Genomic DNA, 16,733 nt, shown 5'->3' with positions numbered 1-16,733 from the left:
AGCAATCTTTCCCTTGGCTGAAGGCTGTTCATTCAGCTACTGTGATGCCAAATCTAGTAAAATGTTATTCACTGAAAAAGTTTCAAGGAATATTTCAATTTATTATTGCTTTGCATGTTTTTTATTGTAGACTATTTTACACATAGAAAACTTTTAATTTACATAGCAAATGCTTGTAAAGATTTATATACTGGTACATTGGTAGCAGTGTAATGGCATTTTTTTGGTTGAAATCCAAAAGAGGGAGTTTTGGAACCTAAAATACCAAGTAAATTTATTCGGCAACACTGTAACGAAAACGACGAACGGACGAGGCTGGCGAAAAAAACGCACTGCGCTTATAAAATTTTTTCGCTGCTAAAAATAAATATAAATTCGAATATTTCTTCCCAGAATAAGTGCAAATAGAAAAAAGTGAGTGCAGGATAATGGGCATTAATACTAAAGTGTTTTCCAAACCCCCGCTTTTGTGAAGTGATCAATCGATGTATCGCCATTAGCCGATGAAAAAAGTCAAGTCAAAAAATGCTAGTAGGAGGTAGTGCGACCTCGTTTCATCCCAAAACCCACTGTCGACACCACCTAAAATGTCTATTTCCAAAGGTCTTGGCCTATCAATCCGCGCAATTGGATGGCTGGAGGAAGCCATCGATACCATGACAGCCGCTCTTATTGTCGCTAACAAAGTTCAGTTAACAACGTTGGTGCCGCAACCACTGCCACTGGCGCAGTCGTCGGATTTTTTCCACTTTCCATTTTGAGGAAAATATTTTACTTTGCGTAATTTTTGTATAGTTTGTTTTATGTGCGAGTCGCGTTGTGCTGGCTGACTGGTCGATTTGTTGGTTGGCGTATTCAGCGCTTTTAAAAATAGAATTTTTTAATGATGATTTGACTTTCAACGTTGTTGTGTTTCTGTTTTGTGAGACATTTTTTCTTGTGCGCGTTTTTGTACATTCATTGTCGTTTAATAGAGGCGCATTTTCACGGTAATTGGAAGAAAAAATATTCAAGGGATTAAAAGTATGTCGACGCCAAGGCGGCTGGTACAATTGGAGTTGTAATTTAAGGGAAGTGTTAGTGGTACGGGGAAGTCAACCCACAAGTGTGAAATTATTTTGCTGGGGGTTGCAAATGAATGAGAGTTAACGCTGACTTGTGTGAAAATATCTGCGAATTTACATATACACATACCAAGCAAAAAAAAAAACAAACACAACGCCAAAAATGTGATCAGCTGGCCAGCTTATGAACGAAGGAAGGACGCAGAGGTGAGGTGGCCCTCGTAAAATGTGGGTGGCGCTGGCCCCGAAGAACCATAACGACAAGGCGGCGACGACGATGACGATGTTGTTTTATTTGCATTCAACTGTGCTGCTACCGTCGGCGCTGTCATTGGCGTTCTTGTCGGCTGCAGTTCTCACAGAATTCGGGTATGAGAGCGTCTCGGCCATGACTTTGGTGAATGGAAAATTGTTGTGGGAATGAAAAATCGGGACTATGTGCTTTAAAATAAATGTGAAGCGCATAGTGTACGTAAATAAAGGTTTATTTGCTTTAATATACCTGATACGTGACTCATTCTAGCTGAGCACGTGAAAGGTGAAGTATACAATAAAAGTTTGGATGACGGCGCCGATTCGGGAAGTGGCAGAGGCAGTGGCAGAAGCAGCGACACTGCTTTTGCGTCTGGGATAGTGTAATTTTTTCGCTACTACTACTATAGGCGGGAGCAACCCTGATTTCTACCTCTTATCGATTACTGCTTGGCACTCGCCGCCAAGTCAAAGTGCTACGACTAAAATCATAAAACTAGACAACTGGGTTCGGATGACATTGGGTGAATACACCACCTACTGTTACAGACTTCCGCATTCTGCATAAGAAAAAGTATGTAATTTCTAATCACAGTAATATTTATTTTCATTTATAACAGCTGACGGGGAAATACATAACTAAAATAATAACACCAACGCTAAGGTAGTTCATCGCTGACATCGTAACTGAGGCGGTTTATGTTAAGCTATTATCTACTAATTATGTAAGGTAATGGATGCGGTTAGAGCATTGACTGGATCAAACTGGACAACAAGTGCATCGGCCACTTAGGTATGTAGCTTATCTCTCGTAATTAAATGTGGAACAAAAAATATTTGACCCTATTTCTATTTTCCAGTCAGCATCATAAGCAAGTTGGATTTATAAAATAGCAAGCAGAAAGAACAGTTCCCCAAATAGTTTTCATACCACAAGAATAGAATATAGCAAAGTTAAAAAAATAGGAAGCAAAATACCGCAGTGTGCACGAACGCATCCTTCTTAACACATCTACTAATATGCCTGTGATTTCGCCACGAAGATCATCGACATCGAACAGTGGCAGTCTATACGGCACGTCGTCGCCCACAACTGGCAGCACAGGCTCAAGTACAACCGGTGCATATAGCAGTGCTTCGTCGTATTTGAATCGTGCAGGTAGCTTGTCGAAGAACACGACGCCTAGTAGCGCATTGTGGTCGACGTCGTCGTCGTCATCATCGTCTGGAACATCGAAATACTCACCCAGCTATTATAGCTCGTATTTGGGCTCAAATACATCATCTTATTCACCACGAACAGCGTCGCAACGTAACTCCCTGTCGTCTTTGTACCTGAGCGGCGGCTCCTCTGGATTGGGAACCTATCGCAGTAGTTCATCGTATTTACCAAGCGGTAGCAATGATACAATTACATCCAGTCGATATGGAGTGAGTAGTAAAACAACAAAGCAGAAATACTTCTTAAATGCTAAAAATATTATCCAAATGCTTTTGCTGAACATAAACATAGTATGTATGTATGTATAACCCTGTGGACATTTGTATAATGTTTTATGGGTCTTATATTTAGTAAACAAAACAAATAATGGTCTAGTTGTGCGTCCTATCTGCTTAACTGCATTGTAAGCATGTAACATATGCACACATAGTACATAAATACATACATACATAGACACTTGTCAACAATGCGTGCACCTTCAAAAAAAGAAATACAAATTTATTTGCTGCACATACCCTTGGGACTGTCGTGTGGAATTTGAATTAGTCTAAGCGTTTGATAAAAACGTCTTTTCGAATTTCTGGTAATATAGTTATTGTTTTGTTTTTACTTAGTGTGATCACAAGAATGAATCTGCAGTTAAATATGCAGAGGGAATATGAGCTAATAATATTTTTCTTAGTCTTAATATTACGGGCTTATTCATAGGGGTACTAGTTTTTCTTTAGGGATTTGTACTTGAATGGGAAAGAGGATGATTAATTAAATACATGGCGAATGGTGCACCGCTAATTATACAAACATTTTTCGTTTTTCTTTTTGACGAAATTTAATAACGGGAAACCTATGGCGTGGCAATTTTCTGTGCCGATGCCGTCAACAGAGTTTTAAATCGGATACAAACAGACAGCTTTTGTGAGGTGTTTTGAAGCATAAACCATCGTTTCTTGCTCTTCAGTTCTCTTAAGAACTAGATTTTTTTAATACAATTGAGTTCAATAAATGTCTGCGTAGCGTCCTCGAATATCTTTTTACATTAAGAAAACAGCAGCTTTACCATAATGCAATAATAATCAACACAAATAATGGCAAAACACCTTTCAAAATATCCCATATTAATAGAGGAAATTTAAAACGCCAAATACACTTTTTAGGCAATAAATATTTCTTATTCACATGCAGACATGCTCAATGAAACAAAATTGTGGCCCAACTATAATATTGCGTCATATATCGGTATTCGCTAAAAATTTCTTATCTTTCTTACATTGTTCATAGAACAATTTTGATTAGTTTGCAAAGTACTTTGGATGATTGAAGGTAGTTTTCACTAGTTTAGGTTTTATGTTTGTACATTAAGTAAGCATCATTTTACGGAATAGTTTGGCGGCTCATAAAAAGTGAAGTGATTTAAAAAGTAGCGTGCATTTTTTTTTTAATAAATGTATAAAGTGATTCATTGACAAATTGGTTTTAATTCTAATTCAAATAAGTATAGTATATTAATTTATTTTTTATTGTTTAGCAGCGCAGAGTATTTGCATAAGGTCTTACTGTTTTACCTCCTCAAATATATTTATATAAAGGCTTAATGGGGATTTTTGTTGCCAAGGGAAAACCGAAATCTTAACCGTTTACCGCTCTATGCCAATAATAGCCGTATACCACGTGTATCGGCATAAATTCTTAGAATCGATAAGGGTGCGTTAACTTTATTGCTGTTCTATTACATATTTACCCTTCTCAGTCGATAACCCGGGCAAATATGTACCTACTTTTGAAATCCAATAGATTGCCCGTTCAAGAGAACAACAACGCTTGATCACCCATTAGAAAAGCATAGTAGTGTTACTCGTCTTTAAGCAAGATTTTTCACTGCAGTGTTAATCATTTCTCATTGCACTATATGTATTCATACATATCGTCGTTTAAAGTACAAAACCGCGTATCAACAAAATGCAAAACCGAGTATGTGAGGTTGCATGCATTATTTTCTCGAGAGTAAAAACACTCATATTTCAAACGGGTTTTCTTTTTTATAAAGCAATCGCATTTTTGGCTAGTATATTTCAAGACGAATGGATAAGGATTGAGCCAAGAGCTTGTGTGGGCAAATCCAATTTTTGGCAGCAAATGTCAGTTACACGGTTTTGCAGGATGACGATACACGGTTTTGTACTTTAAACGACGATATGTATGTATGTATATCCAATTTTTTGCAAACAAATTGCATTTTTTATTGTAAATAAGCGGGCAGCTGGCAGTTGCCGCACCGTCATTTGCTTATCGGCCACAATCACCTGAAAACGCCTTCAAGTACGAGTAATTATTCCATAGCTTTTGCCATAACCCACATTAGTTCAAAAGTTGCCAAAGCAACAAAAATAACAACTGTACATATGTACGTGACTCACATGTTTTTCTTTTTTGTATTTATGTTGTATTTATTCGTTCTTTGGTCACAACAACAATCATTACACTTTAACGAACGTGTAAAAATAAAATACCAACAACTACATTGCTATCAAATTCGCCATCGCCACAACAATCAAATGTGTCTATTTGTCAAATTGCCATGGTCATTGTCATATTCATTTATACCTGCATCACATTACATGCAATGGGGACAATCAATTCGATGCATCTGTAAATGTTGACCACAAAATCAAAAACAAAAACACATGAAAAAATGTGACATGTAAAAATTGCGCGCCTCAGTTACCCAAATCACCCAAGACATCCGATACATTGCGCAAGCGTAAGGACAGAGATACAAACAGCAGCCATGACAGCAACGATGTAAACGGCGGCGGTGGCTCCAAGAAGCCCCCCTCCGGATCGGATGTGGGCGGCAAGCGCTTATCAGGTTCATATTCATCCTCATCCTTAGCACGTTTAGTAGCGACATCTGGCCTGGAAATCTATGAAAAATATAGTCCTGCTAATTATAAACCCAATTGTGAACTATCACGTTCCAGCTCAGCGCTTACTGAGTCTGAGATTGCTGGTGCAAGAGCCTCAAACACCGGCACTGGAACACAGACAACAGCGACCGAAGACACACGTAACGAAACTACGACGACGACGACGACGAAAATTACATTAGACCGACCACGCAGCCGTTACAGTCGATTGTACAGCACTGACGATGAGACCACCGGCACAAATAACAACAAAAACAGCAACAGCAGCCGGAAAACAGATAATGACACATCTGTTGTTACATCCAAACCGCACCGATCTAGCTACCGTGAGCGTGCCGCGGCAGCAGCCAAGCAACAGGCAAACGCACTCACGTCCTCCACATCGGCAACATCTGTGTTAAGTCACAGCAGCAGCAGCGGTGATGTGCCAACAGCAACATTTACTTTGAACAGAAATCGTGCGCCCAAGACAACCATCATCGCTGTGAAGCCTCCTCCTGAGGATGCTAATGCGCTCACTAATGGCGAGAGTGGCGGCAGAAGCAGCAAGAGTAATACGTACATCAATGATATTGACAGCAGCTTGAAGGAGCTAAAGCTCTCCACCTCCGGCAGCGGTAGTGGCCTCTATAGAGATAGCAGCAGTGGAAGCATAACGACCACCATCACTTTGCCACTACAGTCGAAAAGGCTCAGCACCAGCAATAGTAGCGGCCAACTTAGCACATTGACTACCTCGAATAGTGGCAGCGATTTGAAGCGCAATCAAAGCGCCAACAATTTGGAAGCGAACGACAATGGCGCTACTGCAACGTACGAGCTTAAGACAAACAATGCGGTTGCTGGCGGTGCTGAGGTGTGTGCCAGCACAACGCTCAAAATGGTGGACACGCCGATCACGGCAAAGAAGGTAAAACGCAAATGGCCAACTGCAGCGGTCTGTCACTTGTAAAACGTTTGTGTTTATTTACGTTTAACGGTTTCCACTTTACGCTGCGTCGCACTAATTTTTGTCCCGCTTGTGAGTCTTGCTACCAGCGCACTCTGCTAATGCATGTGACTAACAGTGATATGTAACAAATATGAATTCCTAATGTAGGAGATGATTATTGAATCCTATTGGCAAGCGATTGCCAATTCTTTACCTTTAGTTGTAAGAGATCAATTTTAAATTTAGCACTGCAGCTTTTGCACACATTATCCCCTTAGGTATTGCATGTGCCCCCTTTACAGTCAGGTAGTGGATATACGTGTGTGCGCGTGCTCATCGATGTACAGGGTTTTAAGATGTATTGGGATTAAAAGATGTATTGTGGCGAGTGGAATGCACAATAGACCTACTATTTCGCGGTGCATACCTCTTTCAAAGATCAATCTATCTATAGGGTTTTATTTGTGTATACATGTTTACAAAAAAAAAACTTTAAAACTCAAGGAGCATACAAATTTTCGACCATAAAAGTCGAAGTGTTGAATGCAATATAGTAAATATGTACCTCTCACCGCTCGTCTACCTTGGGATAAAAACTACTACTGCATAAACTTGGATATGTATTGATATTTCCCGATGTTATGATGAACAAATTATGATTGCATTGAGCTTTTGAATCAAAATGTGCTTTACTAAAACAACTCTATATATCATAAAATAAACAAAATCAAGTACGTTAGTTTATGGTATGTTGTCCTTAGATTTTTCCTTAGTATACACCAGTTTATGCAGTCCAACATACATATGTATTTTCGAAAAATTAGCCTATGTAGTACGTAGGACTGCAAATATGATTTTTTACAAATATTGCGACTTCAGCGCTACCTATCGGATTATTTTAATGTATTACAGCGGTAGTCACGTAATTAGGCAAACTACTTCTTTACATGTTTTGATCTATTTTTTCCCCCCAAAAAATTTGTTTATACAACAACGAAAACCAACTAACTCGAAAGTTTCAAACTCAGCACAAGATTTATAAAAAATTGCCAAATTTAAAAAAATTGTAATTAAATTTTCAAGCTGTTTAACCAGATTTTCTAGAAAAAATAGGCAGTTTTATAGCCCATTTAATTTAAGTATAATTTCGTGCAAGTTTTAGGGGGTTTAAAATTCGAATGCTTTTTGAGATTTTTTTTTTTTGTTGACGTCATTTTCCCCCAAATAACAAATCCTCGAACATACTTCGTATGGATGGAAATGAGTATCTAACACCGTCGAAAAAAGTTCTAAAAAATTAACGCTATAAAATACATACCCGAATTTTCTCTAGAAATTCTGATCAAAAAAGTTTGAAATAAATTGTCAAAACCTATAAAGAAGTAGTGTGCGCAATTATGTGGCCACCATTGTATCTACCTTCGCTACATTCCAAATCGGTTTATAAATACATACACATGTCGGATTTTATTATGCATACAATGTGTACATACATACGTACATATATGTATATAAAATATAGTTACAATGAAAAAAAGCTTCAATAAATAATTGGGTATTATTATTCGGAATCTCCTGAAGATAAACAGAGTTCTCCGATCGATAAATATTGATTTTCAAGAATTCTATACCATTTCTATGAAAAGTGGTTTTTTCCCATATAAAATACATGGACAACTTTGAGCGCTTTCAAAATAAAAAAATAGGGGTATATTTTTTTGGTATAGAACAATCCTAGGGGGTGAGAACATAAAAATACCGGCTTTACTTTTTCACATGCATTTTTGGATCACCTTAATGTACATACATACATATATATTTATGTATGATCGATATGTAAATGTATGTAAATTAATCTGATTATCTCAAGCCCATGATCTCAAGCAACGACTGCGTGTCATCGCTTACTATGTGTATGCCTACGTAAGATTGCCAATGTAAGAATGCGCCGCTCCCACCTTCCTGCTATAGTCGAACTTCGGCGTCATCAAAGTCAACATTATCGTCATTCAATATCCAGCAAGATCATCCACATTTATGTATTTACCATCCCAAATATCATCCAGTTTGTACCTACATATGTATATGTAGTGAGCCCATACATACAAACATACATATATATATAATATGTACATATTCATACATACCACATATACATAACATACCATACATATGCATTACTAACCAAAAGCATCCGTCATATAACTTGTTTGTGTTTCCTCTTCTGTGTATTTTCTAGATGAATATTCGCAGGCCTTGTTGTTGGCATTGAACGAACGCCTTTTTGAACTCCTCTCCCCCTTTTGAAAATACAAACAAACCAAAAACAACAACTAAATATAACAAAAAAAAAATAGTACTAACAAACAAATAATAGAAGAAGAACGTTATATACATACATATATAGAAAAAAATGTATGAATCAGCAAAGAGATACACGCAAAAATTTCGGCACAAATTCTCAGTGAAGAAAAAAATATATTAGATAAATAGAGGTGCGCGCAAAAACACTGTGAAGCTAAGCGCAAAAGTAATGAAATAAATCGGAGGCGTGAAAAAAATAAACAAATTCTAAAGTGACAAACACTTTAAAAACAAGGAAAATTGCCAAAAAAGAACGAAAAATAAAAAAGAGCGAAACAAACCACAAAAAAAAATAGCATAAGTAATTAAAAGACACTTACATCAACGTAAAACTGCAAAGCATAATAACGAGGCGTATAATTAATTAAAAACCTTCCACATTCCACAATAGCTTTTTATGGCGTAGCGAATGAGGCAAATAAATGAATGAAAAACAAACGAAGAATACCAAATTTTTGCAAATATTCTCAAATCAAACTGAAAAAGTAACAAAATTGTAAAAGAAAGTAAAAAAGGCTCAATCAAAAGAGACGTGTGCCGACGAATAGCAGCAAAGTAACTGTATAGAAAAAAATAACGTAAAATATAATGATAGATATCAATAAAATAAGAAATAATTTTGAAAAATTCCCATCACTCAAGCAAAAATGTGGTGACCATGCAGCTGTATTAGTACAGCAACAACAAAAACGTCAGCACATCAACTCAAATTTCAACTCAAATAAAAACGCTCATAAAATAACAGCAGCAGCAACAGCAACAGCACCAAAAACAGCCGCCGTCAAAACCCTAAAGACAACAATTGCGGCCACCAAACCAACAACCACAAATACGTCTGTTGTGAACGGCAAATCAGAAGCGACACGGAGGTCGCCAATTGCTGTTGGCAGGCGTGCGACGTCGGCCAGCAGCAGGCGCAACACCAAAGCTGCCAATAATAGCAGTAACACAACAAACAATAACATCAACAACGACACAAATCCCGTGCGCACCGCTAATAAGCCATTCTTTTTGGTGCCACAATTTCAAGATCAAAACTTCTTAAAGGAGGAATGTGAATTGGCGCATGCGCAGGTCGCAATACCGGGCGCAGAGAAGCGGCAATCAAAATCAGCTGGTGTGTCGATCAATGGGCATGTGGGTGAGTTAAATAACAACAACAACATCATCAGCAACGCAACTAATCTCAAGAGCAGCAGCAACGGTTGCCGAAACAGCTGCGACGGCGGCAAAGGCAACAACAATAACAAAACTAGTCACTCTTACGCTATTAACGGTATTATCGGTGGCAATAGGCGTCCCACAACCGCACCACATCCATCAGCGGCAACAGTGGCGGCGGTAACAGCTAATGGCATGCGACGCAGCGGTGGCGGCAGCGCCAACGCGAGCGTCAACATTAGTCAACATCATCACCACCAACACATCAGTTCAGCAGCTGCAGCAGCGACAACTCCTGCAACGACAACGGCGGCGGCCGCGGTAGCAGAGACACAGAACGGCGCTTCAACCAAGAGCGCCACAACTGATTCCTCCGTCCATAAAGTCGACATTGTCTTCAATAATCGGCTGCCGAGCCAACAAACGAACGGTGGTCGTATTGTCGTCGCTTCCAAGAGTCCGAAACAGCCACAGCAACATATGTTCAACTGTTCACGTCCGCTCACAGGCACAACAACAAACGCCACAAAAACTATTGGCACGCCGACAAGCACAAGCGTAAGTGGTGGCGCGTCAACATCAACAGTGGTGACGACTAAGGTGACTAACGGTCCGATCAAATTGGTGCGTCCGCTGGTGCATCGCAGCATTCCATCGACAGCTGTGGCGTCTGCTAACGCCACGGCAACGCGCGACAACGTCAACGCATACTCTAATAAGCTGTTCAACAGCTACGGCAGCAATAGCAGTCGATTTAGCAATAACAACAACAATAATAATAATAGCGCTAGCGTCGTTGGTAATGTCATAAGCGGCGGCAACAGCGGTGGTTGCAATAATAATATCTCTAGCAATAAAACTGACGGCAGCAGTGGCGCTAGCGCTATCGGTGTCAACGGCATGCAGCACACGCTCGATCATGACGATATCAAGTATATAGACAGCGATGACGCGCCGACAACGTTGGCGCAGGCACCCACAGCCGCAGCTGCTGCTGCTGTACCCACCACATCCTCAAGCGGCGGTGGCGCGCAGTTGGAGCGGAAAACACAGTTGCGGTGCGAGCAGGTGTGTTGTCAGCATACCAACAGCGCGACGCCTGCAAGTGCTGGCGGTGGCAGCGGCGGTGGCGATAGCGCGCCATTCAAGACGCGCATGCGCCCCAAATCGACGATCATCTGCTCCACTAGCAATCTCGTCTTTGAGAAAATCAACAACTACAAGTATGCCAATGGCAGCGCAAGCGGCGGCGGCAGTAGCGCGGCCAAGTTTGCCGCCGAAGCAGCTGCAGCGCGCCGTCATGAGCTGCGCCACAGCATCGATTCGAATAGCATCAGAGCCTCGATTCAGAAATTTGATAGTTTTAGCGAGCAAAAGCGCAGCGGGGTTACTCAGGTGACACTGCGCCCCCATGGCGGCAGCGGTAGTACAAGCAACCTGCAACATCATCGCCATAGCGGCAGCGAGTTCGATCATGCCACCGGTAGCAGCAGTTTGTTGCGAATGGCGCAAAGCGGCGGTGGTTCGTTGACGCGCGCGCCCTACCGCACGGCATCACCCTCACCAGCAACTGCTTGTAAAGTAACTGCCACAATGCATGGAACGACATTGGCGGCCTGTTCAACAGGGTCCTCCTCATCGTCTATACGCACTATGTCCAGCAGCAGCGCTACTAGTAGCACTAATAGTTTGCCTACCAAAAGCGCGGGGAGCATTGTTGCTGCTTCAACTACAGCGGCCGCTATCTCCGCCAATCGCCATCCAGAAGTGTCGCTATTGCGTACATCGGGGAGCGCTGCTCATACTGCATTCTTGCAAAACAAAGATGTTGCGGGAGTGGTGTCAAAGAAGGTGGAAACGAAAATGATGAATGGCGATGTAAAGAAATGCGCGAAGGCGGAGACGAACGGTTTGTGCAACGGCGCCGCCGGAGATGTAGATAGTGTAAGTGCACTCATCAACTCTGCAAAAAATACCTACAAATATAATAAATAGTCAGTCACCAAACAAAACCGTTCATTGCCAACACTTTCATCACTTCCCCAACAACCTACTCGAATAGCATCAAAACAAAATCAGCACAATTGATCGATCATTCCTTAGTCATGCTGCGACAGCGAGTCTATTCTTTAGCTCATTAGCTCGACAGTTACTTAATTCTTTAGTTAGTTACTTTTAGGGCTTAATTTTAGGTTTTTACGTTGCGTCGTTGGATTTTATTTTTACTTACTCTATATTTCCACTTCATTATCATTCACCAACTTCGCGTCGAAGCACGACAAGAAAATGTTAAACAATTTGGAATCTGGTTTATTTTTTAATTTATTATTAAAACTTTTTATTATACACCCTATATACTGTCCGCACGTTGCAAGCAATCGCGCGCTGTATCATAACTTCACTAATTTCGCTCCCTAATTGGCTAACCTCGCTCTTTTTTGCGCTATATAAGTATGTGTTATAGCTATACAAATTTTTCTTTCTATAAAATTGCGAAGTCGTTTTTGTTTTTCTTTTTGTGTCGGAAACTATTTTATTGTTTTTTTTTTCTCTTAATATTTTGTGCTCGGTTCAAGAGAGAAGCAAACATAACCTTATTAATCCCAAAAACCCTTCGCAGGCGCTCAATTAAAATGTTTATATATTCTACTCACATTTTAATTATTATTTTATGTGTTATGCTTTTTTTCACAAATGGTTACTAAAAACCCAAAATATTATTCGCTTGTAATTTTACCTTTCATAATGGTCTCTTGCCGTTCCACAGATTCGCAGCACAGCCCTCAGGAGTATTCCTCCAGCGCCACCATCGCCCACAGCGTCTCGATACTGGGATCGTGACAGTCGCACAATAACATCGTCGGCACTCTCCTCGTCTCCATCATCGGCGACAAATAACATAGACGATGTGAGCAAGTCGAAGACAAGCGATGAGAATAGCGAAGGTAAGTGTGTGGGAACGTGATGAAGAAGTGGTTGTGCTAAAGAAGAGTGTGTTGTGCGTGGCATTCAAGCGTAATTGGTGTGGGACATATTATTTATACATGTAGATATTCATCGGTTTCATTATCAATATAATTATGTAAATATCGAAATCGTTATCACCGTTATAATCGAGGTGGTTATCGATATATGTACATACATATATCGAAATGAGTTTTTATCGTTTATCAATTTCTTTCGATACACGTATCCGCCTTAAACCCGATATTTTCATCGATTTATTTCTCATATCGATTAATTTATCGATATCCTATTTACCGAAACTGAAAAGTTCTCGATATAAATTTTGAAATGTTAGTACATCTATACACATACATAAATATTCCTTTTTAATTTTATTTTGTACTTATTTATGGTCTGCTTCTTGATTAGATTTATGGTCCCTTCTACTCCCTAGTTAACTTTTGCAGTCTCACTTAATGGTAACATAAATGAAAACAGACTTCCGAAATTATAATTTTAATATGATTTACCTTAAGTACGTTTTTGTGGCTCCTCAAAAAATAATATCCGGCGATTATCCACTCCTGACACCCATCACAAAATCACTTTGGAACCCTCCATTACCTCCTTGAAGAACCTAACTTTTTTTTTGTAAACTTTAGTTTTCAATTCCTTTTTCCTTTGTCAGTCATATGTCTAGTAGAAATGTTGGCATCGGCGAAAGTTGTCGGAAAATTTGTCAAATATATATCACTTTTTGTCGCATTGCAAGAAAAAATTTTTGTTTACTTCTGAATGTTGTTTAGGGCCGAACCTGGTGTGATGTTAATTAACTCAGAAACCAAACTCTTGAAAGCCAAACAAAAATTTTACTAATCTTTAAAACTTTATTGACTAGCTTAATAATATAATTTTAACTTTAAACTTCTTCGCATAGGTCTATGCGGGCTGAGAAATATCGGAAATACTTGTTTTATGAATTCTGTCATACAGTGCCTGAGTCACACCAGCGAATTGACAAAATTCTTGCGAACATACAATGGCACACGTTCCACCTCTTCGAAGGATCAACAAATCTTACAAGGTGAGTTTTGAGATCAGCAGAAAGCCAATGTGAAAGTGTATTTTGTCTGTCTATCGATTTCTACAGAGTTTGCAAAGTTGATACGCGAAATGTGGACCAGCAATGTGCATAGCGTCACGCCTATGGATTTGAAGCGCGCGTTTTCCCTAAAACATCGCATGTACAGCGACTACAACCAACAGGATGCGCAAGAATTTCTACGCTTCTTTCTCGATTCACTGCATTGTGCGCTGAATACAGGCGTGAAGGGTGAACACTTGAAAATCGACGATAACCTTAGGTAAGTGGTTGGTATACAACGTTCAAATATTTCTCCACCGAAAAAAAGAGAAAAATAATAAACATTTTTCAACCACAGCGACAATAAAAAAGCGGATCTAACATGGGAATGGTACGCCCGCCACGAAAACTCACTCATACGCGACCTCTTCGTCGGCCAACTGAAGAGTGCTTTACGCTGTACCAGCTGCGGAAATACGAGCGTAACTTTCGATCCGTTTTGGGATTTGAGTGTGTCGTTGCCATCATTGTCACGTTGCAAGCTAGAATCTTGTCTAGATCTGTTCATACGCGAAGAGGTGTTGGACGGCGATGAGATGCCAACCTGTGCGAAATGTCGCCAACGAAGAAGATGTACGAAAAGCTTCACCATACAACGATTTCCCAAATATTTGGTTATACGTAAGTGCAGAAATTTGTGTGGCGCTGTTGGTTGTCATTCGGACAATTGAAATTCTTATCGTTTTTAAATAGATTTGAAGCGTTTCTCGGAGACGCGCTGGAGCAAGTTATCGAATATCGTCGAATTTCCGACTGGTGAACGAGAATTAAATATGGGTCCATACGGTTCGAACCCCAACACGAATATATATTATTCATTGTATGCGATTTCAAACCATATGGGTGAGTTTAATAGATATTAGGTTAGGTTGTTTGCCAATTAATATACGTATTAATAATATACATCCAGATTTGTTTACTATCCGGATATTCGAAGAACTGAATATAAAATCTCAGCATCCGGATATCCGTTAGTAAATAGATATAGATTATATAAGCATTTTTTTTTTCATTAAATAATTAAAATCATAAAATTTCGATGAAATATCTCGAAGAACGAATCGAAGAAGAACGATTTGTTTTAACCGAAAAGATAGTACTTTAAATAACAATTAAATATCGACGAAAAAAAAAAAAACAAAACAAAGAAAAATGATTTATTTTTCGCGTACAAATAAAAATCAGTTCGATCGAAAAATTAAACTTCAAAGCAGTTTCCGCCATTTGTGTAATAAACCACTTAGCAAAAGTGTAAGCATCAAGATAATATTACTATAAGTCATGGCCGTTAGTCCTGGTTTGACATTTTTGTAAGATATCTGAAGCCAGAATCCAAGTACAGTCGTAATAAAATTCATATTGACAACACTTCACTCCTCTATTTGTTTTCTCCCAACAGGTTCTACCGCTGGTGGTCACTATGTGGCATTGTGTAAACACCCGGTATCAAGAAAATGGCATGAGTTTAACGATAACATGTACGTATTCTCCAGCAAACGTCTACCGGACGTCAGTTTCAATATTTTTTTTTATTCTCTTTACCTGCAGTGTAAGCGACACGCTGTCCGAAAGTAACCTAGTGTCATCCAGTGCCTATATACTGTTCTATGAGCGAGTGTAAGCAATAATACTCGCGTATTTACAAAAAAAAAAAAAAAAAAAAAATATAGCAACAAATACACTCACCAAAACTCACACAACCCCACCTCATCCCAAGCAACCAAACTCACTCAAAACCACTCGAAAAACTTATGTTTTATGTGCAATTGCGGACACTACTAACCACAAAACCTGTACCTTAGAAAAATGGAACTGGCTATGAATGCTGCTACAACAACAGCAACAACCACAAAATATAAGCAGAGAGGGCAAAAGGATGGAAAATATTATAATGGGAAATTTCATCGAGATGATTTGAATAATACACGAGCGTTTGGTTGAAAACATGGCCGCGAGTGTTCAACACAAAGGCCTGCAACAAAACAATACGCGTATACATAAATCATTTATCTAAAAAACGTGCTACTTACCTACTCTTATCTTATTTTTTACCTTGTACTAACATCCATATACTATCATATATGCATATGTACATAACTACTACTAAAATCCAAACAAAAAACTAAAACTATTTATGCTACTACCTAAAGCTGCAGAAATTACTACTGTACGCGAAAAGCATATGTGATATGCAAAAAAGAACACAACTAAAACAAAAAATGTAACAAAAACATAAAAATTGCCCCGTTTCCTACTAATACTACTGCTACTACATACTCTTAACTTGAAACCACACAAATATATAATCAGCATGCAGCGTGCAACAGGCAACTTGCCAAATGCAAACCACAAACTCTATCTCTCTCAAGCAGTTGGCCGGAGTACCTAATAGTGCGGCGCGATGATGAGTATTACACGCCAAAATTTGTAAATCTCTACGTGTAAATGTGCAATTTTCGATCGAGTCCAAAGATATATACTAATAGATAGATACTGTACTTGTATAAATGTATAACAAAGAACAAAATAACAAAAAATTATATGCTGATATATTAGAAATGATGATAAAGAAAGAAATTAAATTAAATAACAGTGTGTATAAGCGTTAAACTAAAAGCGTACCGTTTAATGAAACAGTTGGATCCTTTTATAAAATACGTGTATGTGTTTATGATTGAGCCAAAAAGGAAATAAAGTTGTTTTTACAAACCTAGTAGGTTTCCTA

At 39.1% G+C, this 16,733-nt stretch overlaps 1 protein-coding gene across 5 annotated transcripts; it reads left to right on the top strand.

The window, feature by feature from the left end:
- Positions 1 to 293: 293 nt before the first annotated feature.
- Positions 294 to 15,673, top strand: LOC118733542 (ubiquitin carboxyl-terminal hydrolase Usp2). 5 transcript variants are annotated; one of them, XM_036462972.1, is made up of 11 exons: positions 294 to 414; positions 1,937 to 2,109; positions 2,177 to 2,747; positions 5,257 to 6,372; positions 12,686 to 12,863; positions 13,802 to 13,948; positions 14,015 to 14,228; positions 14,307 to 14,629; positions 14,702 to 14,851; positions 15,408 to 15,486; positions 15,557 to 15,673. In XM_036462972.1, exons 3-11 carry the CDS (start codon positions 2,337 to 2,339, stop codon positions 15,627 to 15,629), a joined length of 2,691 nt encoding a protein of 896 aa, XP_036318865.1. In that variant the 5' UTR covers positions 294 to 414; positions 1,937 to 2,109; positions 2,177 to 2,336; the 3' UTR covers positions 15,630 to 15,673. The 5 variants fall into 5 exon arrangements, with proteins under 5 accessions (XP_036318865.1, XP_036318864.1, XP_036318866.1 ...); XM_036462971.1 differs by having other exon boundaries at positions 294 to 538; XM_036462973.1 differs by lacking the exon at positions 5,257 to 6,372 and having other exon boundaries at positions 294 to 2,109.
- The last annotated feature ends 1,060 nt before the right edge of the window (positions 15,674 to 16,733 follow it).

The sequence above is a fragment of the Rhagoletis pomonella genome, unplaced genomic scaffold (genome assembly GCF_013731165.1).
Source record: "Rhagoletis pomonella isolate Grant_MI unplaced genomic scaffold, Rhpom_1.0 Rhpom_scaffold_00002, whole genome shotgun sequence".
NCBI lineage: Eukaryota > Metazoa > Arthropoda > Insecta > Diptera > Tephritidae > Rhagoletis > Rhagoletis pomonella.
Note: the sequence above shows the minus strand (reverse complement) of the source record. Positions and strands in the feature narration are given on the sequence as shown.